This window comes from Octodon degus, unplaced genomic scaffold (genome assembly GCF_000260255.1).
Source record: "Octodon degus isolate 3935 unplaced genomic scaffold, OctDeg1.0 scaffold00033, whole genome shotgun sequence".
NCBI lineage: Eukaryota > Metazoa > Chordata > Mammalia > Rodentia > Octodontidae > Octodon > Octodon degus.
Window position 1 is genome coordinate 15,373,105 of NW_004524609.1, and position 25,916 is coordinate 15,399,020.

Consider the following 25,916-nt stretch of genomic DNA (forward strand, 5'->3'; position numbering starts at 1 on the left):
ATTTATTTATTTATTTATTTATTAGAGAGAGAGAGAGAGAGAGAGAGTGTGGTGTGTGTGTGTGGCCAGCTCAGCCCACCAGGAGCCAGGGCTGGCTGGCATGTGGTGCTGGGGATCGAACCGCGGTCCCTGATGCTTTGCTAAGCTTGTTCTAAGTAGGTGCTTTAGACCACTGAGCCATCTCTCCAGCCCCTGATTTGGATATTTTGAACCTCCTTAAATCCCTGGGGCGAAGCCTAATTGGTCATGCTTTCTATATAATGGTCTTTTTGATGATTTGTTGTATCTGTATTTATTAAAGAGACTGGCCTGTAGGTTGGTTGGTCTCTTTCTCTCCCTCCCTCCTTCTCTGTCTCGGTCTCTGTCTTTCTTTCTTTCCTTTTTTTTTGTTGCAGAACCGGGGATTGAACTCAGGCCCTTGTGCTTTGCCAGACAAGCACTTATTCCACTGAGCCATCTCCCTGGCCCCTATCTCTCTGTCTTTCTCTGAGACAGAGTCTTACCATATAGTTCGAGTTGGCCTACAACTTACTATGTAGCCCAGTTTTTTTTTTTTTTTTTTTTTTTTTTTTTCAGAACTGGGGATTGAACTCAGGCCCTTGCACTTGCTGGGGAAGTGCTTATTCCACTGAACCATCTCCCCGGCCCCCTGGCTGGTCTTGAACTCTCAGCAATCCCCGTGGCTCAGCCTTACTAGTGTTGGGATAATAGACATGTGCCACCATGTCCAGCTCCTACAGTTCTCATTTTTGATGAGTTACTATTATTGTTTATTTTTTGGCAGAACCAGGGATTGAGCTCAGGCCCTTGCGCTTGCCAGGCAGGTGCTTACTCTATTGAGCCATCTCCCCAGCCAATTCTCCTTTTTTATTGAGTCCTTGTTTGGTTTTGAATCAGGATAATGCAAGCTTCCAAGATTGAGTGGGGCTTCTTTCCTTCCCTTTCAGTTTTATTAAAGAGTTTGAGGAATATTGACATTAGATAGTTCCTGAAGGTTTTATAGAATTTAGCAGAAAAGCTATTGGGTTCTGGGCTTTTCTTACTTAGTAGATTTTTGTTATTGCTTCAATTTCATTGCATGTTATTGAACAATTTAGGATTTTTATATTTTTTCATTCAGCTTTGGTAATTCATATGTTTCTAAGAATCTATTCATTTCTTACAAATTCTCCAATTGTTTTGTTTTTGAGACAAGTTTCTCTCTGTGCAGTTCAGGCTGGTCTTGATGTTAATCTGATTTTTTTTTTTTTTTTTAATGTCCAGTAATGTTTGTTTTATGAAGTTGGGTGCATTGGGGATTGGTGCATATATGTTAAAGTTATTACTGCTTCCTGTTGGATTAGCCCATTGATTAATGTGTAGTGACATTGTCTCTTTGGATCAGTTTTGGTTTGAAGCCCACTTTGTCTAAAAACAGAATGGCTACTTCTGTTTGTTTTGGTGTTCCTCTTGCATGGAATGTTGTTTTACATCCTTTGATTTTTTTTTTAAATTTTTTTTTAAATTTTATTTATTTATTTGTGTGTGTGTGTGTGTGTGGCCAGCTCAGCCCACCAAGGGGTGGGGCTGGCTGGCATGTGGATCTGGGAGATTGAACCGCGGTCCCTGTGCTTTGCTTTGCTTAGCTTGTTCTAAGTAGGTGCTTTAGACCACTGAGCCATCTCACCAGCCCCCCCTTTTTTTTTTTAAATTTTTTCCATCCTTTGATTTTTAATCTATGAATTTCTTTTTGAATTAAATGTGTTCCTGTGTGCAGCGACCCATTCTGTTTTGTTTCTGATCCATTCTGCCAACCTGTATCTTTTGTATGGAAAATTGAGCTCACTCACATTGAGCGTGATTATGAAAGGTGTTGACTTATTCTTGTGACTGCATTTTCTGTTGTTCATTTCCTCCCCTCCCTGCTGATGCCTACCTGCTCATACTGCATGTGCATTTATTCTGTTGAACTTTTTAGTATTATTGGCATTGCTGTCTCTTTCTAGGATATACTTAAGTATTTTTTGGAATGTTGGTTTGGTGGTCATAAATTACTTAAGGTAGTCTTTATCCTGGAATGACCTTATTTCTCTATCAGTTTTCTTTTTTCTTTTTTTTCTTTTTTCTTTTTTTTGGCGGAACTGGGGATTGAACTCAGGCCCTTGTGCTTGCCAGGGAAGCGCTTATTCTACTGAGCCATGTCTCCGGCCCCTTAATTTTCTTTTTTTAATCAGCTGTGCAGCTTGGACTTGCAGTGATCCTCTTGTCTCAGCCTCCCCAATGCTGGACACTACCATGCCTAGTTCTAGGGCTGGAGGGGATTGAACCTGGGTCCTTGTGCTTGCCAAGCAGGCACTTAGACTGCTGAGCTATCTTCTTAGCCCTATCAGTTTCTCCCTATTCTTTTCCTTTTTTTTTTTTTTTTTTTTCTTTTGTGCAACAGGGTCTTGCTGCGTAGTTCAGGCTGCCCTTGAACTCATTATGTAGCCCAGGCTGGCCTCCATCTTTATCTTTTTTTTTTTTTTTTTGTATTTTTTTTATTTTAGGGCAGGGTCTATGGGGTGTTCAGGGTCTCACTACTAGATCGGACTTGTGGTGATCTGCCTGTTTACAGCCTCGCAAGAGCTAGGATTACAGGTGCGCACCACCATGCTCAGTCTTAATTGCTGTCTCAGCCCAGCGCACCCCAGGGGCGGGGCCAGCGCAGCAGTCTGGGGGGATTGAAGGCCCCCCCCTTTAATCCGCTGAACTATTTGGCCGGCCCAGTTTTTAAGGGTAGTTTTACAGGATATATCAGTCTGGTTAGAAGTTGTTTTCTTTTTGAGTTGAAATACTTCAAGCCCTTTGTCCCTTTAGGTTTTGTATTAAAAAGTGCTATTATTCTCATGAGCTTACCTTTGTCAGTAATTTGTTTCTCTTCTCTAATAGCTTTTAAGATTCTGTGTTTGCATTGCACTTCTGGGATTTTGCCTATGATTGTGTTGTGTAGAGGTTCTTTTCTGATTGTGGTTATTTGAGGTTCTATATTCCTCACATCTGGACAAATTTCTGCTATTATTTCTGTTTTTGCTTGGTTATTGCTTTTTGAGACAGTGTCTCACTATTCAATTTAGGCAGTCCTTGAACTCACTATATAGCCTGAGCTGGGTTTGGATTTGCAACAACCGTCCCATCTCAGCCTCTGGAGTGCTGGGATTATAGGTGTGAGTCATCACAACTGACTGTACACAGTTTTTTAAAAAATATCATTTATGCTGTCTTCTGATTTTTCACTAATTTCAATTATAGTGGTACCTCTGTTCACGAACTTAATCGGTTCCCTGGTTCTGGAAAAGGTAGCCATGTCTGTGTTCATGTGGGAAAGATGGCCATGGTCATTACCCAGTGCAGCATTGACAAACAAAAACAAAATTCTGCAAAATGCTTGTTTGTGAATCAGATTGTTTACAAAGAGAAGTGTTCACAGGCCAGCGTGGCATATGGTCCTAGGATCAAACCCCGGTCCCTGCGCTTGCCTAAGCAGGCACTTAGTCTGCTGAGCTATCTTGCTGACCCTCATGTTCTCTTCTTGTTTCTAAGATGTCTCAGACTAATTGAGCTCTGGCAGCAGTCCTGTCTTGTAGTTCTAACACTGCATCCTCACGCTGGTCACTTCTGCTGCTCATACTTGCAGTAGAAATTTTAATTTCCTGTATCTCTGTTTGATGCCTTTTCAAGGACACATACTTTGCTAAACTGGCCATGCCTTTTTTTTTAATCACTGTGTAGCTTATTGAGCTTTTTATTAGTGTCTTCTGTAAACTTGCTGATTATTTTGTTTATTAAATCCATTATCTGTTCGGTTACATCTGTTTGCTAGCACCTTATTGATCTGTTTTATTTATTTATTTATTTATTTATTTATTTATTCTTCCCTGAGACAAGGTTTCACTGTGCAGTTATGGTTGGCCTTGGACTCACTTTGTACCCTAGGTTGGCTATAGCCTTGGCTGGTAGTGTTCCTCTTGCCTCAATCTCCCAAGTGCTAGGATTACAGGAGTGTGCCACCATATTGGCCTGATTTGTTTTTTTAATCTATCATCATTTTGATTTTTTTTTTTTTTTTTTTTTTTCAGAACTGGGGATTGAACTGAGGCCCTTATGCCTCAGTGCCTATGTGCCTATTCTACTGAGGCCCTTATGCCTCAGGCCAAGTGCCTATTCTACTGAGCTATCTCCCCTGCCCAGTTTTGAATTATTCTGCTGTGTAGCTTTTGACTTCCTCACAAAGCCTCATGAATGAACACTAGGACATTGCAAAGTTTTTCTTCTTTTTTTGTCTTTTTGAGATAGGGTCTCGCTGTGCACTTCAGGCTAGCATTGAGCTCATTTTGTAGTCCAGGCTGGTCCCAAACTCACAGTGATCCTCTTGCCTCAGCCTCCCCCGTGCTGGGATTACAGCTGAGCCCCATCATGCCCAGAGATTTATGGGTTGATTATATCATAACAGTGTGTTGCTAGCATGGAGATTTCTTTAGTGTCTCCTTTTCAGTGATACATTCTGGACATAGCTAACAATGCCTCCGTCTTATGATCCAGACACCTTCATTAATTTGGGAGGGGTGGCCGGTGAGATAGCTCAGCGGACTAAGCGCCTGCTTATGCAAGTTCAGGAACCAGGGTTCCATCCCCAGCACCACATGCTGCCCTACTGGCCCTGCCCTTAGGCGCACTGAGCCGCCGAGACCGGATGTGGTGGTGCATGTCTGTATTCCCAGTGCTGGGGAGGATGAAAACCAGAGGATCACTATGAGTCCGAGCTTTCTAGTGAGCAGAGAAATGTATTTGGTACCATACCAAATACATTTTAAAAAAAATTGGGAAGGGAGAATGCAGTGTAATTGGCCCAGCACTCAGTTTTCTGGGAATGGACCATACAGTATTGTTAATGACACAAAGTCAATTCAGATATTGGCATACAGAGAAGAACCAATTAATAGCAGCAACTATGTTACTCTGGCAACAGCAACAAAATCAACAACAATAACAGTAAAAAAACCCTAGGTTTTTAAATACTATTAAAAACCTATAATGTACCATCTTTAGCCATAGAAAACATCCGTAATTATAAACTCTGAGTAGATATTTAAATATCTACTAAATGCAGCAACTATCCTTTCCCTAACAATGGGAAAGAATTTGATAATAATAGCATGTAGCAAACTATCTGAACATTAAGAAAGCTTAATTTATTATACCACTAAAGATAGAGCAGATGGATGAATAGGAAAATTTAAAAGGTAAAATTTGAAAAGTTAAGCAATAGAAGATGAGAAGAATGAAGAAGGTGAGATAAATGATCCTATTAAAGAGTAAAAGGAAATTAATAGAATTATATAAAAAGTTACAGCAAAAGAACAAGAAAATACCAAATAAAAACACAAACAATAAGAAAAGTAAATATTTAAAAGGAAAATAAAATCCTATATTTCAAAAACCAATGGGGGAAAATGAATTAAAAAATGTTCCTGCAGCCAGGCATGATGCCACCCACCTGCAATCCCAGCCCTTGGGAGGCTGAGGCAGCAGAGATGCTGTGAGCTTGAGGCCAGCCTGTGCTGCATCGTGAGTTTGGGGCCTACATACCGAGGTCTTGGACTGCATACCAAGACTCTATCCCAAGCAAAATAAAACAAAACTTCCTTCCTTCCTTCATTTATTTAGTCTTTTTGAGGCAGGGTCTCACTATGCAGTTCAGGCTAGCCTTGAGCTCACTTTATAGCCCACGCTGGTCTCCAACTTAGAATAATCCTCTTGCTTCAGTCTCCTGAGTGCTAGGATTACAGGTATGCATCACCATGCCTGAGCTAATTCCTCTGTATTTGGAATGAATGATTTCTTTCCAGTATCTGCTGTCTTGGAGTCCAGCAAGTCGTGGTTTTCTTACGTGTATAGTTTGTGGGTTTTGAAGCGGAATCCCTCTGCCCCAGCTTCTCTCTACATCCTAGGTGGTGGCAGCCATCCAAGCCCAGGCTTTCGTTGCTTATGTTGATAGATGGAGAAAGCAGTCAGACCTCTGGTCTCTGTCTTGAATGTAGGCAGCAGGGTGGAGGTTTAAGCAGTTCAGTGGACTTAATGTGAGCGTATTCAGGTCCTTCTGCTGAGAGCCAAACATGCAGGGCTTGGCTTCCCGTCACAAAGGGCAGGCCCCATGTCCTTCCCTGCTTAAATTGCTCAAGGGGTGTGCGTATTCTCTCTCCATGGTTGTCTTTGAGGATTGTCACTTACCCAGTCACTGTAATAGGTTGATACTGGAAACCCTGAAGTGAATTGTTAATGTATCTCAGTGTCAAATAGTTAACCCTTTCTCCAAAGGGCTCCTGATTAAATTTTCTCAACTATGGCAGGTACTGCACTGGCTTTCTTCTCCAATGCTAGCTTTTTGGATGAAACGAGTGATTTTCAGAGTAAAACCCCACACCGTTTGTGGTTTACTATAGCCAGGGGCTTTTCTTGGCACAGTTGACCTGGTCCCTTGTTTCTGCCTGGAGCTGCTAACACTCTGGGCTTATATTCTCTCTCAGACCTAAGATCATACCTCATTAGTTGGTTGGTTGGTGCCTCTGCTGCCCCTTGCCAAGGATAAGCAAGGTAGAGAGTGGGCTTGGAGTTCGCTGGGGCTGTGGCCAAAGCCAGGAATCCTGTCAGTGGACCTTGGACTGTTGGTGGTGTGGGGCTATTTTTAATGAAACACACAGCAACATTTGCTTATAATGTAAATGTCACATGAAAAGAATACTAACAAAGAGTTCATTGCTGAGTTGCAGGAAGTGTGTACAGTACTTAACTTTGTAAGGAGCTGTCAAACTGTTTTCCAAAGTGGTTGTTAAGGATATCGTATTAAATTCCCACCAGCAATTTGTGCATTCAATTTCTCACCAACTCTAGATGCTATATATTTTTTATTTTAGTCATTCTAATGAATATGTATTGGTATCCTGTTGTTTTTGCAGTACTGGGGATTGAACCTAGGAAGTGCTCAGCTATAACCCTGTCATAGTTTATTCTTTTTTTTTTTTTTTGCGGAACCGGGGATTGAACTCAGGCCCTTGCACTTGCCAGGGAAGCGCTTATTGTACTGAGCCATCTACCCGGCCCCCATTGTTTATTCTTTTGATACAAGGTCTTGCTAAATTACCTAGGCTGGTCTCAAATTTGCAATCCTTTTGCCTCAGCCTCCTAAATAACTGGGATTATAGGCAAATGCATGAATCTTGTTTTGAATTAAATGTTTCTTTTTTTTTAAATTTTTTTAAAATTTATTTAGTGGTGTGTGTGTGTGTTTGTGTGTGTGTGTGTGTGGCCAGCTCAGCCCACCAGGGGGCGGGGCTGGCTGGCATGTGGTGCTGGGGGATTGAACCGCGGTCCCTGTGCTTTGCTAAGCTTGTTCTAAGTAGGTGCTTTAGACCACTGAGCCATCTCACCAGCCCAAGAATTAAATGTTTCTTCAATGCAGCATATTGTTGGCTCTTGCTTTTTGATCTATTCTGCTAGTGTGTTTCTTTTGATTTTTAAAATTAATTTTAATGAGAAAGATAGCAATGAGACAGTTTCAAAACAGGTTAGTAGGACAGTTATTTTTTTATAAATTATTTTTTAAATTTATTTTTATTTTAACATTTAGTGTGTGTGTGTGTGTGTGTGTGTATGTGTGTGGCCAGCTCAGCCCACCAGGGGGCGCGGCTGGCTGGCATGTGGTGCTGGAGGATTGAACCGCAGTCCCTGTGCTTTGCCAAGCTTGTTCCAAGTAGGTGCTTTAGACCACTGAGCCATCTCTCCAGCCCCAGGACAGTTATTAATTAGGACAATAATTAATGCATTGGATATTATTTTCTTTCTTTTGATTATGAATTGGGACCATTAACATTAATGGTGGGCTGGAGATATAGCTCAGTGGCGTAAGCGCCTGCCTGGCAAGTGCAAGGTCCTAAGTTCGATCCCTGGTACCGCCAAAAAAAAAAAAAAAGAAATTGTTATACCTAATGTGTATTGACATATCTTTGTCATATTATTTTGCTGTTGTTGGTTTCCCCCATTTCATTGCTTGCTTTGCCTGTTGATTCATTCTTTGGGGGCTTATGAAGTTAAATTTCTTATTATTTCTTTTTAGAATGCCATACAGAACCTTTTGGAGTGCTGGTTGGTGGTCACAGATTTCTTCAGGTGTTCTTTGTCTTGAAAGTATATCATTTCTCTATTGATTTTGAAAGAGTTCTATGGGACACATCAGTATGGGTTGGATGTTGTTTTCTTTCAGGACTGAAAGAAAACATGCTCTCCTTGATGTGAGAAGTCTGCTGTGATTCTGATGAACTTTTTGTTATATGTGATTTGTTGAATTTGTGGAATCTTGGCTATTAAATGCCTTGTGGAGGTTGTAGGGAGCTGTTGGGAGCTGTTGGTTTCTTGGAAGAGCTTGTCATACTAGGTTTCCTGATAAACTCAGCTGTTCTCATTGTCAAAGGGGCTCAGGACCTCATTGCTGAGAATGGCTACAGTTCATTTTGGGGGAGCTCTAGTCCTCACTTTGAGCATCGTTTCCTGGCTTCAGAGGGGAAGGTGGTACACTGCCCAATCTCCTGGAGAAGCCTGTTCTGTTGGCTTTCCACATTGGCTTTCCTCCTCATTGGAGGAGCTCAGGACCTCACTGTTGCTGCGGATGGCTGTGGTACCTTTCGGGGGAGCTCTGGTTCTTACCTTGAGTGTTGCTTCCTAGTTCCAGTTCAGATCCTTCAGCCTGCTAGCACAGACCCTTCATCCCACTGGCACAGACTTTCTAGCCTCCACTACTGAACTTTGGGCCTTCCCAGCACAGCTCCATGAAAAAGGCCTGCATGAGACATTGTTGTGGGCTTTAGGCCTCTAGTTAGACTCATGGGGGGCATTGTTATGAGCTCTGGGTCTTTAACTGGACTCAGTGATTCAGGACATGAGAATGACTACTTTGGGGGAGCTACTCCTCACTTTGAGCATTGCTTCCTGGCTTTGGAGGGGAAGGTGGTGCACTGCCCAGTCTCCTGGAGAAGCCTGTTCCGTTGGCTTTCCACATTGGCTTTCCTGATGGGAACTTGGCTTTCCTCCTCATTGGAGGAGCTCAGGATCCAGGCCCTCAGTGTGTGGACAGATATCCTACACTATCTTTTTGTATTTGATTCTTTGGATGACTATTATAATTAATCTTATAAAATATGTGTTCGGTATTGTATTGTTCACCTTGCAAAACCCCCAACTACAATATTGTCTGAATCTGTTTCATGGATTCCATTTCTTTCCTATGTTAGGTGTTCATGGTTTTCATCATTTTCATAAGCTCCTCTATTTTTATATCTGTATCTGCTTTAGTATTACTAGTCATGTCTTCCATCATGTTCAACATCTCTGTAGTTGTCAGAGAAATTATTTCTAATTTGATATTTTTCTAGATCCTTATTCATCTGCTTTGTTACTTCTGCTCTTACCACTTCTGAGTCCAGGGAGTATGGCCTTCCAGCTGTTCCACCTCATTGCCCTAGCCCTTTGTGAGCTGGACCTCTGGGACTGCATCTAGCTTAAGTGTCTTCTTATTCTCTCTCTCTCTCTCTCTCTCTGTCTCTGTCTCTCTCTCTCTGTCTCTCTCTCTCTGTTTTAGTTTAATTCCTATATCGATGGTTTTACATTGCTTATGGCAGGAAGCTTTATACTAGTATAAATACTACTTCTGAGAGAAATGACTGCATCTCAGCAATGTCTTCCAGTTGTAGCTGGTATGTGGGTTTCAAGTCTATTGCCAGGTCCTGCCTCTCTAGTTTATTGATGAGAAGTTGTTGCCTCTTTGGCTTAGCCCCTGGTTCTTTTGCACTGAATCTCAGTCTTGGCATACCAGGAAGAATAACTGATTAAAACAATTATGGGGGCCAGGGAGATAGCTCAGTAGAATAAGCGCTTGCCTGGCAAGTGTAAAGGCCTGAGTTCAATCCCTGGTTCTGCAAAAACAAACAAACAAACAAAACCCAACAATGTCCCCTTGGGTAAAGTAGTACAATCCATAATAACAATAGCATTAAACATAGCCTAAAAAATGATAAACTATGGTAGTTATTAATTTGTCACCTTTAACCATATGAACTAGATTTGCAGTTATATAACAAAATCTAAACTAAGACAGAAAATTGTATACAGTAAATTTGCCCTCAATGTGGCAGTTTTACTCTCAGGAGAGAAAATTTAAAAGGGGTCGGGGGAAAAATAGAGAAATAGAAGAGAAAGAGAGTAGAAGCAAGCTTGAAAGACAGGGGAAGATTAAGCAAACTAGGAAACTGGAGAAGAAGACAAGAGGTAATAAGAAAAGGAAGAAATAAACATGAGAACAGAGAGACCGGAGAGATAACTCAGAGGCATAAGCACCTGCCTGGCAAGCACAAGGACCTGAATTCAATCCCCAGCCCCACATGTGTCTTGGCCTGGGTTCCTGGGTGTCCATCTGATGCAGGCGCCCAGCCCTGAAGGTGACACACACCTGTAATCCTAGCACTTGGGAGGTTGAGCCTGGGGGATCTCTGCAAGTTTGAGACCAGCCTGGGTGGTACAAAAGTGAGCACAAGGCCAGTCCAAACTTCATAGTGAGACCCTGTCTCAAAAAAACAAAAATAGGGCTGGTGAGATGGCTCAATGGTCTAAAGCACCTACTTAGAACAAGCTTAGCAAAGCACAGGGACCGAGGTTCAATCCCCCAGCACCACATGCCAGCCAGCCCCGCCCCCTGGTGGGTGGAGCTGGCCACACACACACACACACACACACACACACACAAATAAGTAAAATTTAAAAAAAAACAAACAAACCCAGAATAACAACATCAAAACTAGAAACAACATTGATACTCATAATAACAAGAACAAACAAGAAAAAAGAAAAGAGAAAAAAGAAAATATGAGAAGAATGTCCACTTCAAGGGATATCTCTTCTGTTAACTGGTAGACAAAGTAGACAGACAAGAGTCCAGATCCATGCTGACTAATCCCAGCAAGCCACCTGAAGATTTATGGTCCGGTAGTGGATAATCCCAGCAGCCCACACCCTTAGTTTCACTGAAGTTGCAGCTGGTTTCCTGCTGGGAGGCTACAACCCGATTTGTTCAGTCTGCAATACTCTGGGTGCCTCCTGCAGGTTTGAATTTGGCTCCCTATTGTTTGCAGCTGGTGTGTGACCTCCAGCTGACTTGAATTTGGCAGCCTCTCTTGAGACTGGGAACCACTGGAAATAGCCAGCCGGTAGCTACTCTGAGTTTCAAGGTCAATTGACCCCTCTGCAAGATGGCTACTGGCCAGTGTCCCTCCATCATCCATGGGGGATGTCAGAGTCCAAATAAACCACCAATCACTGCAGTCTGGTGTGTCCACTACTCCATTCTACTGTATGTTTCTCTGTGCAAGCCTCTGGGGTCGCCAGTAGCCACCATGTATCTGCAAGTGTGATCTGCCCCCTGCCATGCAGAGCTGTGGCTCAGGGAGAAAGCACTACTTACCACATCCTTCTTCATTGAGGTCTCTCCCTTCACTCTCCATGTGGGCTTCAGTTCTCACTTCCGATCCTTTCTGGGTCCTGGGAATCCACTTCCCTCCTTGCTCTCTTCCTCACATTGCTGTTTTCAGTGTCTGGACACCCAAACTTGGACAGGCTGTTTTTTCTACTTTTCACCACTCTGCCATCTTCCTCTTTCTATCTTTTGAAGAGTAGAATTTCTTTCTTTCTTTTTTTTTTTTTTTTTTTTGTGGTACTGGGAACTGAACTCAGGAACTTTGCATTGAGTTATACCTCAGCCCTTTTTATAAATGTTTAACTTCGGTTCAGTGGTTCAGTATGCCCAGCCTGGGCTAGAACTCGCAGTCTTCTCCCTTCACCTCCCAGAGCGCTGGAAATAGAACTACATTACTATATCTAGCTTGCTATTTGTCTTCCTGAGTATTGCTTATTTTGCCTAACATGAGGATTTATGGGGCCTGGGGAGATAGCTTAGGAGCCTACACACCTGCCTGGCAGGTCCAGGGACCTGGGTTTCAGCTCTGGTACCACATGCCGTGCCAGCCACCGAAACTGGGCATAGTAATCCCAGCGCTGGAGAGGCTGAGACAAGAGGATTACTATGAGTCTAAATAAATACTCGTAGTATTTATTTTTAAAAAATGATGACCTCTGTTCCATCCATTCACCTGTAAATGATAAAATTTCATTCTTCTTCTTTTTTTTTTTTTTTTTTTCTTTTGGTGGAACTGGGGATTGAACTCAGGCCCTTGCGCTGGCCAGGCAAGTGCTTATTCTACTGAACAATCTCCCAGGCCTCTAGGTGGATTAAATGGTAACTATTTTTAATTTTTTTGAGAAGTTCCATCCTGATTTTCATAATGGCTGTACTAATTCATGTTCCCACCAGCAGTGTAGAAGAGTTCCTTTTTCCCTTTACATCCTTGCCAGCATTTATTTTTTCTGCTTTTTTCTTTTGTACTGGGGACCATGAGCTACATCACCAGCCCTTTATTTTTAAATTTTGAGATGAGTGCTCATTAAATTGCTTAGTAGGCCAAGCTGGGCTTGACTTTGTAACCCTCCTGCCTTAGCTTCCTAGAGTGCTGAGGCTACAAGAGTACACCTCCACACCCAACTTACTCGCTGTATACTTTTTTTTTTTTTTTTTTTTTTTTTGTATTTTTTAGGGAAGGGTCTACAGGGTATTCAGGATCTCACTACTAGATCGGACTTGTAGTGATCCACCTGTTTACAGCCTCTCCAGTCTTGTATTCTTGATGATAGCCTTTCTGCCTCTGGTGAGATAGAATGTCAGTGTAGTTTTGATTTGCATTTCCCTAAGGGGTAAAAAATTTTTTTTTTAAATTTAATTTTATTTATTTGTGTGTGTGTGTGTGTGTGTGTGTGTGTGTGGCTAGCTCAGCCCACCAGGGGGCGGGGCTGGCTGGCATGTGGTGCTGGGGGATTGAACCGCAGTCCCTGTGCTTTGCTAAACTTGTTATAAGTAGGTGCTTTAGACCACGGAGCCATCTCACCAGCCCCAGGGGTAAAACTTTTTGAAAGTTTTTTTTCTTTTCTTGTTGGCCACAAATACATCTTCTTTGAGAAGTGCTTGTTTATTTAATTTGCCCATCTCTTTATTGGGCTATTTGAGTTTTTAAAAATGTGTTGGGTTTTTGAGTTCTTTATATAGTCTAGATTTTTTTTTTTTTAATGTATTTGGTACAGGGTCTTACTACACAGTTCAGACTTGTAGTGATCCTCGTGTTTTCAGCCTCCCCAGCACTGGGATTACAGGTGTAAGTAGTTTCATTTGTTTATTCTTGTTATTTTTTCCCCTATACTATTGGGGTTCTATTTCATATCTATTATTTTTGTCTGTGCCTATGGCTTCAGGTGTTTTCTTCTAGCAGTTTCAAAGGTTTGAGCCTTACACTTAGGTCTTTGAACCATTTGGAATTGATTTTTATGCAGGATGAGAGATAGGAATCAAGTTTCAATCTGCTACATATGAACATCCAATTTTCCCAGCACCATTTGTGAAAGAGGCAGTCTTAGTCACTTTGTTGGTGCTGACACACTAACTTACCTGACACACACAAGCTAAAGAGGAGAGGTTTATTTATTTTTTTTTTCAAAGTTTTATTGATAAATAGCAATGAGACAGTTTCAAATCAAATCGGAAGGACAGTTTCAACAAATAATACACTGCATATATTCTTCTTAGTGGTTAATTGCTGTACAAGATGCGGACTTGTGATCCTCTTTACAAACACCATTAGAACAAATCATTCTATTCATTAAGAGAATGCAACTATATATCTATCCCAACCACTTTGAATACACAGATACAAAATGGACATTCATAGGTATACCCCATTTTTTCTAAGTTCCGTTATTGAATATTATAGGTGTGTAAAACTCAGCAAAATATTCTAAGAGAGTCCAGTAGCCCATAATAGCATTGGGTCTTCTGTTTAACTGGCAATGTCAGAAATTATTGACCTGGGGCTGGAGAGATGGCTCAGTGGTCTAAAGCACCTACTTGGAACTAGCTTGGCAAAGCATCAGGGACCCCGGTTCAATCCCCCAGCACCACATGCCAGCCAGCCCCGCCCCCTGGTGGGCTGAGCTGGCCACACACACACACACCACACTCTCTCTCTCTCTCTCTCTCTCTCTCTCAAATAAAAAAAAAAAAAAAAAAAAAAAAAAAGAAATTATTGACCTGAGTCCCCACAGCTCAACAAAAATATGGAATGCTTCACGAATTTGCGTGTCATCCTTGCGCAGGGGCCATGCTAATCTTCTCTGTATCGTTCCAATTTTTTAGTATATGTGCTGCTGAAGCGAGCACGGAGAGGTTTATTTTGGCTTACAGTTTGTAGAGACTTTTGTCTATAGCCAGCTGCAATCCAGGAAAGCCATGGGGAAGGGCCTGTGGAGGGAAGCTGCTCCCCTCCTTAATCAGGCAACAGAGAGTAAAGGGAGGAGCTGGGAAGCTACGCCTTTCTAGGACATCCCCAAGGTGACTTGTCTCTTGACCAGACCCTACCTCATAATAGCAAGTCAGCTATAAAACTCCCATAATCCAACCACCTTCCAAACACATGAGGCTTGGGGGTGCCATTTTCCCTGTTTGTTTGTTTTGAGACAGTCTCACTATGTAGTACAGGATGGCCTTAAACTCATTATGTAGCACAGGCTGGACTCAAGCTCACACTGATCCACCTGCTTTAGCCTGTTGAGTGCTGGGATTACAGGCGTGAGCCACTGTGCTCTACTATTTTATAATGCCTATATAAACTAGCAATTGTTGATAAACAAGGAGAAAAGCCCAGAAGGAACATAAGATTTCTGAAGAGTGTTTGGCATTTGGTGAATGTTGGACCTGGGATTTGTAGCCAGGGATATTTGGCTTGGAAGCCCATGCTTTTGTCTCCAATGGACAACAGGCCGAACTGGCCCTTTAAGGAGACTCTGCTGGTGTCAGGTCAGACTGATGAGAATAGTTCTCTCCCAGAATCCCTTGTATGGAATGATGGGAAAACAGAGACTCTTAGAAAAATGTCATGTTCCTGGCTGCCCTCTGCACTGCTGCGGTTCCAGCTGGCTGTGGAGTTATTTCACTGTTGTCATGTTGGCAGAAGAAGTTAACAGGCACAATCCTCATCTGGTTCCTGGTGCTTTTCCCTGTGTGGTGACTACCTCATCCAGCCTTGCTGGGAAGGGGTATCACGGGGACCTCAGCTGTAAATGGCCCGGGCGTCCTGAGTCAGTGTGGCCTTGGGGGGGTTGGACTTGGCTCCTTAGGATCTCATTTCAGTTGGCTGCCAGAGACTGTCACTATCTTGCGAGGTCACTTCTAGCGTCACTGTCTGTCTCTGACCCTGTGGGGCTGGCTCAGCTTTGCAAACCCTGTTGAAAGGCAGGGACAGGGAGAACCTTGGCAGCACAGCCGGTGACATCAGGACTGGTGCTGTCTGCGGGAGTCGGAGGGGATTTTGGAGAGGACTTGGTGGCTGCAGACCTCGGCCTCCTGGCTGGCCCTCTGGACACAGCTGCTTAGGTTGTTTCTCGACAGCTCTTCTATGAGTCACTTTTCCAGGGCTTCAGACTGTCCTCTAGGGCCCGGAAAGAACTGCCCTTGTCAGCATGTTAGTGCTTTGGCCCCAAAGGAACTACCTGGCACCAAGTCAGATTACTCAGTGGCACTCTTTACCAGACATGCCCTGATCTGAGACCAGGAAAGTGGTGCTGGTATCAGGATAGGAGGGTGAAGGTTGGGGCTTGTGTGGATTGGGCAGGAAGGTTGGCATCTTTTTCTGTGTGTGTGTGTGTGTGTGTGTGTGTGTGTGTGCACTGGAGTTGAATCCTGGGCCTTGTGCATACTAAGCACAAGCTCTACCACTGAGCCCCTGGGCTAATCCTCATTTTCCAGGTAACTAGCCAGCTTTTGTCAGACTGTTCACTGTCACATTGTTTTGCCCATCCTTGGGGACCTCTGCCCAGGTGCCTAAGGAGTGCTGCCATCACCTGCGCGAAGGCGTGGGGGCTACGGGCGTGTGTGTGCTGGCAAGTGTGGCACACAGTTCCCGGCACGTAGGGAGCGCACATCCGTTCCTGGCGGCAGCTGTGCTGAGCGCATCTCTGGAGATCTCTCTTGTCCCACCTGCTGCTCTTACTCTTCCAGGCACCTAGGCTTTAGATGATTTTCTTTTCTTTTCTTTTCTTTTCTTTTCTTTTCTTTTCTTTTCTTTTCTTTCTTTCTTTCTTTCTTTCTTTCTTCTTTTTTCTAATGTATTTGTTACAGGGTCTTACTAAGCAGCTTGGACTCCTAGTGATCTTGCTGTTTTCAGCCTTCCCGACACTGGGATTACAGGCGTGTGCCAGCACACCCGGTCTTGGCAGCTGGCTCAGCATGCCCAGGGGCAGGGCTGGCATGGCATGTACAACTCGGGATCGATCCCCGGTCCTTGCACTTGCCTAAGTAGGTGCTTAGTCCACTGAGCTGTCTCGCTGGCCTGACTTTAGGTGATTTTATTGGTAACCTTACCCCTAATTATATTATATTTGATTATTTATTTATTTAGAGACAGGTTATCACTGTGTAGATTAGGCTGGTCTTGAACTCAAGATGATCCTCCTGCCTCAGCTTCCCAAGTGCTGAGATTATAGGCATGCACCTGGGCCTTATTCCTCATTTTAAAAAATGCCAATGAGCTAAGGCTTTTCCCGGCCGTCAGAAACTCACAGTTAATATGAAATGTAGAACCAGACACAGCCTCTAAAAGTGAAGGTTGAAAGACAAAGTGTGCAGTTCCAGAATCCCCTCCGAGGCCCTCTCGCTCCAGGCCTCAGAAAGTGTAAGTCACCCAAAGCTGCCTGCTTGATGAGTCCTGCTGCAGGACAGGGTGACAGGGCACTGGTAGTTAGGCCCTGTCCCACCCTGTGGCTTAGATGAGACTGGCGTCGCACAGTGGTTGCCTAGTTCTGCATCGTGACTTAACACGATTTTCTCTTCTTTTCCTAGATGCCGTGACCGTGACAGACTTGCTGGGGTTTGTCCATGTTGGGGCAGAGCCTTCCTTCCGGGGGTGACTACGTTCCTCTGGGCATGCCTGCACTACCCTGGGCCCATGGACCTGAAGGTGAGGAAGCATCTGGTGGGCCTTCCTGGGGGCCATGTGGGGTGTCTGTGTTGGGCTGTCCTCCTGGGTTTGTGTCCAAGATGAGCGTGGATGTGGCTCTGAAGTTCGGGGCTATGACTGAGTCCCATGAGGGTGCAGCTGCATGTTTGGGAAGACAAAGGGGAAGGGGCAGGTCTGTTAACGCAGCTGCATGCCACTGGGGTTTCAGATTAGGGCTGGCCCAAGCCAGCCCTCCATTTCTTGCCAAGAGGTGTGCAGTTGAGTTTGTTTGCTCTTTGTTAAGGCTGTAACCCAACTTGCTGAGCCATGTGGAGGCTCCTGGGCACCCTGCCTGTGGTTAGGGCTGAGCTTGCTGACAGACACCAAGCACGGCTGCCTTCTTGGCCAGAGGGGCCTCTAGAGAGCCCTGCTTTCAGCATTCACAGTACCTCCACCATCACGACTGCTACATTCTAATGAACAATGTGCCACTTTCATTGTATCTCAGTATCCTGGTTCCTAGCACAGAGCCTGGTTTATAGCAAAGACTCAGTAAATACTTACCGACTTGAACTTTTAGACAGTGATTTACTTGCCAAAAGGAGCTGTTGGCTTTTTAATTTTTTTAATTAAAAAATATTTATTTACTTATTTATTTATTTGGTACAGGGTCTCCCTACACAGCTCAGACTCATAGTGATCCTCCTGTCTCAGGCTCACCAGGACTAGGATTACAGGCATGCGCCACCATGCCCAGTCTCTGGCCAGTGCAGCACGCATGGCATGTGGTACTTGGGGATGGAATCCGGGTCCTTGCGCTTGCTAGGCAGGTGCTTAGACCACCGAGCTATCTCTGCAGCTGAGCTGTTGACTTTTGATGCTACCTGGCTGACTCAGCCTGGGCCTTTGAAGTAGCTGAGCGGGGCTTGTGGGCTCGGACTTGAAATAGGTGTGTTCCGCCTTCTGCTCATAGCCACCTCTGGCTGCTCTGCAGGTATGTGTCCTAGCAGTGCTGGCACTGAGGGAAAGTTACGCCTGTCTCTGTCTAGCCTGGGTGCAAGGCTCGTCTGTACAGTGACAAATGCTGTGCATGCACAGTTCAGGGAACACCCCCAGAAGCTCTGATGTGCAAGGCACTGGCCTGCCAAGGTGGGGCTCACTGCCCCTAAACAGAGGCCAGTGTTGTCCTCTGATTCCAGCCTGTTGCTGCAGCCCCAGTGCCTAGTAATATATATATATTAGGGGAACAAAGTTCTGTGATTGAGGGAATGGCTTTACCCTACAGCTGAGGTAAAAGCCGTGGGGTCCTGCTAGGCACTTCTCAGGGCCATTTTTCCTGGAGGATTTATCTGTGTCCTCATCTTATTGGGTAGCTGAGTCCTGAACCAGAATGCCTCATCAACATCAGGAGCAGCCATAGTCATGGGATATTAACGTTAAGTTGGCAGAGCTGGGGAGGTGGCCCCTGGCTCAGAGAGGTTTGTAATTTAGTTGAGGAATGGATAACACAGCAATTCAGGAATAGGCCCTGATGGAATCTCTGAGTATGTACCTTTCTAGTTGTATTTGAGGCTTGTACAGATTGTCCTGTGGTCTAGGACAGAGGCCCAGTCACAGGCATCTCGGAGAAGTAGGATTGGGAGTAGCTGGCATGGTGACCATTGATAGTAAGGTGGTCTCTGGCTCCCTGGCTTGGCCTAGGATTGATTTTGCTATCGCTGGGTGATTTTCAGCACCTAACTTCCTTTTCTTTCACACCTGCTGGCTTCCAGCGCAGGGTAGATGTACTGTAGCCAGGGAGCCTTGGGCTCCTGCTCTGTTGTGCTCTTCTTTCTCATCACTGATGTGGGCCCTATGGCAGGGGGCAGGAGAGGAAGAAGGATTGCTTTCCATGCTGTCCCCTCCAGGGTCTGCCACAGAGAAGAGGCTCAAGAACAGGAGTCCTCTGGGCCAGCCTATGAGCCTCACATGGGCTGGCACAGAAACGACCCCGCCCACCTCCCTTTCCTCTCCCCACAGAAGCTTCCTGCCCTTAACCTCTGGACTGCCCCACCCCTCCTTTCTGTCCCCATTCAGCTCTGTTTGGCAGGGGCCCCACAGGGAGCTGCCAGAGCAGCTAAGGGGGAGGGGAGAGGCCCTGTGGAACCTTGCTCTCTCCCTCCCTGTAGCTCAAGACATCGGTTGTCCAGGAGACTGAGGCCTCTGGAGAAATGAGCTCAGCTTCCAACCTGCTCTCTAGCTAGGGGACCAGTAGGCCACCTCCTGCCCCTGAGGTGTTGTAGCCCCATTATTCGGATGGCCTGGCCATTGCCAGAGGAGTCCTGTCCCCTCTCAGTGACCTGGCCCATCCTTCCCCCAGGAAACCTATGCGGAGAGCTCTTGTTAGGTCAAACTTATCCCAGAGTCATGCCCTGTTGGTGCCCTGGGAAGTGTGAGGAAGGCGCCCCATGTGCTGGCTGCCCCTTTCTGCCTAGGAGATGGGGGCCCAGGTGTACAGGCAGCCCCCAAGCTAGCAGCTCTTGGGCAGGTATGTCTAGATGCAGCTGTTCTCTTTATCCCTTGGCTCAGTGACTGGTGGAATCCCTGGCTCAGAACCACTAGAATTTTCAAGGCCCCCTCCTTGCAGCTGGCTGTACCCACTGTCACTGAATTCTTCCTTCCTCCAGCTTCTAGGCCCGCTGCTTGGCCTCCTAGAAGTCGTTGCTGGAGGCTTCTTAATGGCCAGCCTCTCCCCACGCCCCAGGATGTGTTACTGCTAATAACACACTAGCATAGTCCCCTTCCCTCCTTCCTGCAGCTTTAAGTGTGGAAAGAGCTGCTTTTGGCTTGGCTCTATCTATGCTGGAGCCTCTGAGTGATTTGGGGAGCTCTCACAGATGGCGGGTTCACCCGCAACGAGGCTGCTAACCTTGTCCACCCACCATGTGGCTGCTGTTAATCTTGACCTGAGGCAATGGACAGGTAGTCTGGGAATAGAACTGCTATTTGTGTACCCCAGAAGATGCCTGGATACCAGCAGTTGTGCTCAGGGCCCCGGCTTTTTGCAGCATCTGCCATCTTTCTGTCTGTCTATACTTGAACTGCACATTGTCCCTCTCCTCACCCTGCAGTGGCCTCTTCTGAACAATGAGCCAAGCTCCTGGACATCTGGCAGAGCATTGAGCAAACTTTCTCCTCTCCACGTCCTTTCTCCTCCCTCTTCCTCCTTCCCCTCCTTCCCTCCCTCCCCGCCTCCCTCCCTCCCAGGGCTGCTGTTGCAGCCTGCCTCTGCTGCTGGTACTGCCTCCTCCCTCCCTGAATCTGCAGCGTGACTGGAAATAGGCTGAATTAATCAGCAGATTGAAGCTCTGCTCTGCTGCGCCTGATTCTCAGCAGCACCTTCTCTACAGCTCCTCCTTGCTCGCACACGTTCCAGCCCTCTCCCATCTTCCCACATCCTCTCTCTCTCCATTCCGCTTCTCCCCCTCTTTTTGAGGGTGACATTGGAAGTTACAGTAGCTGATCGCTCGTGCCTCTGGCTCTGCCCCATGCTCTTTAAGCAGGCAGAGCTATGGATGCCTCACCAGGGCAAGCCCAGCGCAGTGAGTATGCCCGTGTGGTCTTCTGTTTCTCTCCGTGCTTCCCTCCCTGCCTAGTGAAGGAGTCTTTGGATTCGTGGTTGGCAAAGGAGCCCTAACAATGAGCAGAATGGGTGGCAGCTAGAATGAGCATGGTGTTACCAGGATCTTGGAAGGAGATTGGGACTGAGAGCCAGAAAGCATGTCTTAGAGCTGCCAGCTGGGAGCCTGAGCTGCCTGGAAGAGGCTTGGTGCCCAAGCCTCCCAGAAAGGCATCCTACCAAGGGACTGTAGGACCCAGGTCCCCAGACACAGTTAAAGAAGCTTGGGGCCTGGATGCCATCCCTTGGGGGCCAGCGAAAGGGCTTTTTCCCCCAGACCACCTGGATCACTGTGTCGGGAGCCATCAGGGCTGGAGTAATTCCTTCCTAGGTGTTGGTGGCTGCAGGAGGCAAGGAGAGGGGGAGTGAGAATGCTGAGGTCACCTCGAGCCTGGAAAAGTGGGGAAGCAGCAGCAGGTCAGCTTTGCCTTTGATTCACCTGGCTGCAGAGATGTCCCGTTGCGCCTGGTCAGGCTCAGAAGCGTAGCTGGTGGCTGAATCTGCCTGTGTGACTTGGATATTGAGTTCAGCTCTGAGTCCCCCCGCTGCTTGCACAAGTAAGAGAGTTGTGACGGGGGCAACTAGAGAAGGAGTCAGTTCTAACTGGAGGTTATCTGTTGTTGTCAAGCCTTAGAAATCTATAACTAAATTTATAACTCAGCCTGGGAGTCTTGATTCTGTTGTCCCTGATACAAAGAAAGCAGTTGCTATGTGAGGAACCTCAGACGGGATCTGGAGAGATGGGGGCTGTGGCTGGGGGCTTTTGCTCTGTGTCACCTGTGCCACCTGGCTGACGCGGGTATATCAGCTCTCCAAAGGCTCCTTAGACATTCTGGTGCTCAGCTCTCTGCCTTGACAGTGGCTCCTGCTCAGCAGTAGATTTCTGTGAATGTGACATGAAGGACAGAGTTCTTTCACTCCGCTGTTGTACTCCCAGGTTCCCAACCCTACCAGCACCCACCCCCATGACAGAACGGAGAGGACAAACTCAGCCTGCATGGGCATCAGTGTCGCCCTAGTCAAGTCCTCCCAGCCTTGAGTTGTTTCACCCTTGTCTGCTTGAGCCCAAGCACTTACAGCATTAGGCTGGGACTGGCTTTACCTGGACAGCTTCAGGATCCTCCCTCCCTGGTCCCTCTGGGATGGAGGCCTCATTTCAGGCCCCAGGAATGACACTGGAGGTACCTGGCAGTGGAGTAGGGTGGGAGGTTTAGATTGTGAATAGCAGCAGCATCTCTTGTTACCTTTAGGTACTTAAGGCCGGGTCTGATCTTTCCCTAGCCTCTAGTAGACATGAAAAGCAGACCTCAGACTGTGTGTGCACTCGGGTTCTTTAGCCCTGGTTCTTCTGCCATGTGGGGACAAGTTGAGAAAGGGTGACGAGAAGCAGCACTTTGACTCCTGACTGGGGCCCTCCTGGTGCAGAGAAATGAGCTACAGAGGCTTGGCAGTTGGGTCAGCTCTGAGTCCTACCACAGGCCAGCCTGTGCGGGCAGGCGCTCCCTTTGGGTAGCATGTAATTACAGAATGGCTTATTTTCCTTCTGTTGTGCTGTCTTTAATCTCCTGTCTGGATTTGGTGCCCCTGGCCAGACATAACATGCGGGGGCAGATGCATAGAGATGGCTCCACAGGTCCTCTGCCCTGGGAGCCTCTGCCGCCCTCTGGCCTGTGCCTTATGTATCCTCACGTCCATGGCGTGGGGAGAGCAGTACAGCAGTGATGGCTTGACAGCCAAGGAGGTCCTGGGCGCAGAGCTGCCTAAAAGGAGGCAGCAGATGCCAGCAGGACAGCCACTGTGCAGTCCATGGGGGCCGAGAGTGTCCCAGGTCTGAGGCCTGGCTAAAGGAGGAATACCTTGCCCATTTTAGACTGCTTGCCTGCCTGCCTTTTCTCTTCTCTTCTCTTTTCTTCTCTTCTCCCTCTCCCTCTCCCTCTCCCTCTCCCCCTCTTTCTCTCTCTCTCTCTCTCTTTCTCTTTCTATTTTTGATACTGGGATTCAAACTCAGGACCTCATGCTTGCCAAGCAGGCTCTGTGTCACTGAGCTAGATCCCTAGTCCCCTTTTAGCCTTTTCTCTGCCTTGCTGGAAGCTATTCAGCTATTCTTTCCTGGATGTGGGGGAACTCACACCGTGCTGAGCAGCTGCCCAGGTCATCCTGCAGCCCTGTGCACTTGCCCAACCCTTCCATTCTTTCTCCTGGTCAGACTCCTTCTCTTGAGTGTGCAGCTCTCCAGCTCAGCTGGCCAGCCCTTTCTGCCTCCAGCATGTTTTCTCCTTGGTCATTTCTAGAGGCATTGCCTAGAGACAGCCATCCATCCATCCCAGGAGCTCTGTGGAAAGGCAGCTAGGAAGGCTGGGCTCGAGGGGAGGAGGGCTAGTTGTGGAGGTGCCTATACCAGACAGCCAGGGAAGAGGTGCCTGTGGAAAAGGCAGGGACAAGGAAGTATGGAACATCATCAGACAAAGGCAGCACAGGCCCCTGGAGAGGGCAGATCTGTCACCTGAGTGAAGGAGTGGAGGGAGGACAGGTAACCAGGTTGCGTTTGGCAGCCCAGCTCTGTGGCTGAAGCCTGGAGGCCTCAGTAGATAACCCTTAGTTCCCTTCTGGAGCCTCAGGTCTCAGAATTGGCTGCTGTTCCTCAGGAACTGTTCCTGATGGAAGTGTGTGTCAAGGCAGAAAGACTACTCCTTCAGGCGCTGCCCCTTGTGGGGAAGGGGAGAGATTGTCTTTGCCCCCCCACGGCTGGGGCTGGGGCTTTGTGCATCATATTCAGCCACTATTGGCTGAACCCACAGAAGTTTTGATTCAATAGGCCTAGGGTGGAGCCTGGACATGCAGGGTTTTTTTTTTTTTTTTAAACATTTATTTATTTATTTGTGTGTGTGTGTGTGTGTGTGTGTGTGTGTGTGTGTGGCCAGCTCAGCCCACCAGGGGGTGGGGCTGGCTGGCATGTGGTGCTGGGGGATTGAACCGCGGTCCCTGTGCTTTGCCAAGCTTGTTCCAAGTAGGTGCTTTAGACCACTGAGCCATCTCTCCAGCCCCAAAAATGGAATAAGGGTTTTTTTTTTTTTCTTCCTCGAATGCCTTCAGGGCACTTTTGGCCAGCGGGAGAGTTGTGAGGTTCGAACTCCAGGAACCTGAGGCTGACAGCTTTGTGGAAGCAGCCACTTAAAGGACTGAGCTAGGGCCAGGCCCCCCATGCAGGGTTTTAAAACCTCCAGGTCATGTTACTGCCGATTTGGGGTTGATGGCCCCTGCCTAACATGTTTTCAGACCAGTGAGGTTATTTGCAGGTTCATTTATCCCCTCGTTCACTCAGCAGGTGTTCAGTACGCTCCACCATCCTCAGTGGTGTGGTGGGAGGGCATGTGAAGATGGAAGGACTCTACCTATTTTCAAGGGATTTGCATTCTAGTGGGAAAGCCAGGCACATGAATCTATAATTGCAAAGCCCTAAGATGCAGGCTGAGAGCCAGGTTGCTGAGGAGTTTTTGGAATACAAGCCTCTCCCTGAAGTGCAGCCCTGAGTTTTCAGAAAATATCCCAGAGGAGGTGACATTTGAGTTATCTTGGAGAAGCGAGAGTTGTCTGGGTGGCAAGTGTTTCCTGGCCATGCATTAGTATGCGAGCTGGAGTAGCAAGGCCAGGGGAAGGGACCACAGGGAGCGCAGGTCCGCAAGGGCCTCGCAAACCGGCAAGTGGGGCTGGACTGGACTTGAAAGATAAAGGGCTTCAGCTGATGCTGCCCATTTACCCCAGCGGGGGCTTTTGCACAGGTGTTACCCTGGGTGAGGTAGAAGCTGGGAGTGGGAAGGGCAGCATAGAGTGGAGGAAAGCCAGAGACGGGGGGTACTGCCGAGGCCACTGGGTAGCAGTAGTGTGCGAGGAGAGGTGACTGGCAGGGTATTAGGGCAGATTTGGGTTTTGACATCCTGACTCCCATCTCCTGCGGAAACAGCTGAGAAGCCAGTCCATAGCCAGGTCTGCACGGTGTGCAGGGGTCAGACTAGGGGTGAAAGGCAGGAGCTGCAAGTGTCTTGGTGGTGGGTGTGCCCATGACTATGGCTGAGGTCACTCCAGAAATGGACAGCAGTTGGCAGACTGCCTCAGAGGGGCTGTGGGTTACGGAGGGAAACGGAGGGCTAGAGTCCAAGAAGGAGAAGCCGGGAGTGGGAGAGTCTGAGTAAGGAGCAGCCTGGCGCTGAGGTCCCCCTCGGCAACTGTCTGGTTCCCGCGTCACCTGGCACCAGCCCTATCTGTGCTAGCTAACTGTGATGACAGGAATAAGGAGGAGCTGGGGCACGGTCCTTCCCTGATGACAGCTACCTTGTTTCTGTGATTATGTCCTTTCGAAGGTTGGAGGGTCATAAGCCCTCTTACAAAATGGTGATATGGGTGGTGGTAGGTTTATTCTTAATGTCTTTCTTAGAAGTAATGAAAGGCTAGTATCTCTGAGTTAGTTCTCCCTCTGTTAAATATATCACCCAGGTGTGGTGATGCACACCTATAATCCTAGCTATTTTGGAAGCCAAGGCAAAAGAATCACATATTTGAGTCCAACCTGGGTTGTTCAGGAACTTAGGGTGACACTGTCTCAATATACAAAATACATGCCAGGCAAGGTGGTGCACACTTGTAACCCCAGTGCTCAAGAGGCTGAGGCAGGAGGGTCACCGTGAGTTCAAGGCCAGCCTGGGCTACACAAAGAGACCCTGTCTCAAAGAAAAAAATGAAACTTAAAAAAGAAAAGGACTAGGAGGTAGCTCAATCTCTGTCCATGGGGTGCAAAGATGAACAGTGGTCCTGAAAGAGGCAGCACCTGCAGAAGCAGTCTTTCCATCATGAAAAGTTGAGCTGAGCCAGAGCAGTGAGTCCTTAGACCTGTGGCACAAGAAGGGAACTCAAGCCTTTCTACTGAGGACTCCTGGCCAAGGCTGTGTGTTCAATCACTTGTACTGCTAGATGGATGGATGGATGGATGGATGGATGATGGATGGATGGATGGATGATGGATGGATGGATGATGGATGGATGATGGATGGATGGATGGATGGATGGATGATGGATGGATGGATGATGGACGGATGATGGATGGATGGATGGAT

The 25,916-nt window shown here is 46.7% G+C and overlaps 1 protein-coding gene and 1 non-coding gene across 5 annotated transcripts in view; one reads left to right on the plus strand and one right to left on the minus strand.

Annotated features, from left to right (window-relative positions):
* Tmem94 (transmembrane protein 94) overlaps nucleotides 1-25,916 on the plus strand; it is a 57,118-nt gene that overhangs the window by 16,241 nt on the left and 14,961 nt on the right. For all 4 annotated transcript variants that reach the window (XM_023714078.1, XM_023714074.1, XM_023714075.1 and 1 more), the window contains one exon: nucleotides 17,054-17,171. In XM_023714078.1, coding sequence (XP_023569846.1) covers nucleotides 17,160-17,171 — 12 coding nt within the window. In that variant the 5' untranslated portion in view covers nucleotides 17,054-17,159. Of the gene's footprint in view, nucleotides 1-17,053; nucleotides 17,172-25,916 lie in introns of those variants that run through there.
* LOC111816505 lies at nucleotides 14,269-14,377 on the minus strand. Its single transcript, XR_002820882.1, has one exon. It is a non-coding gene; the product is annotated as a U6 spliceosomal RNA (small nuclear RNA).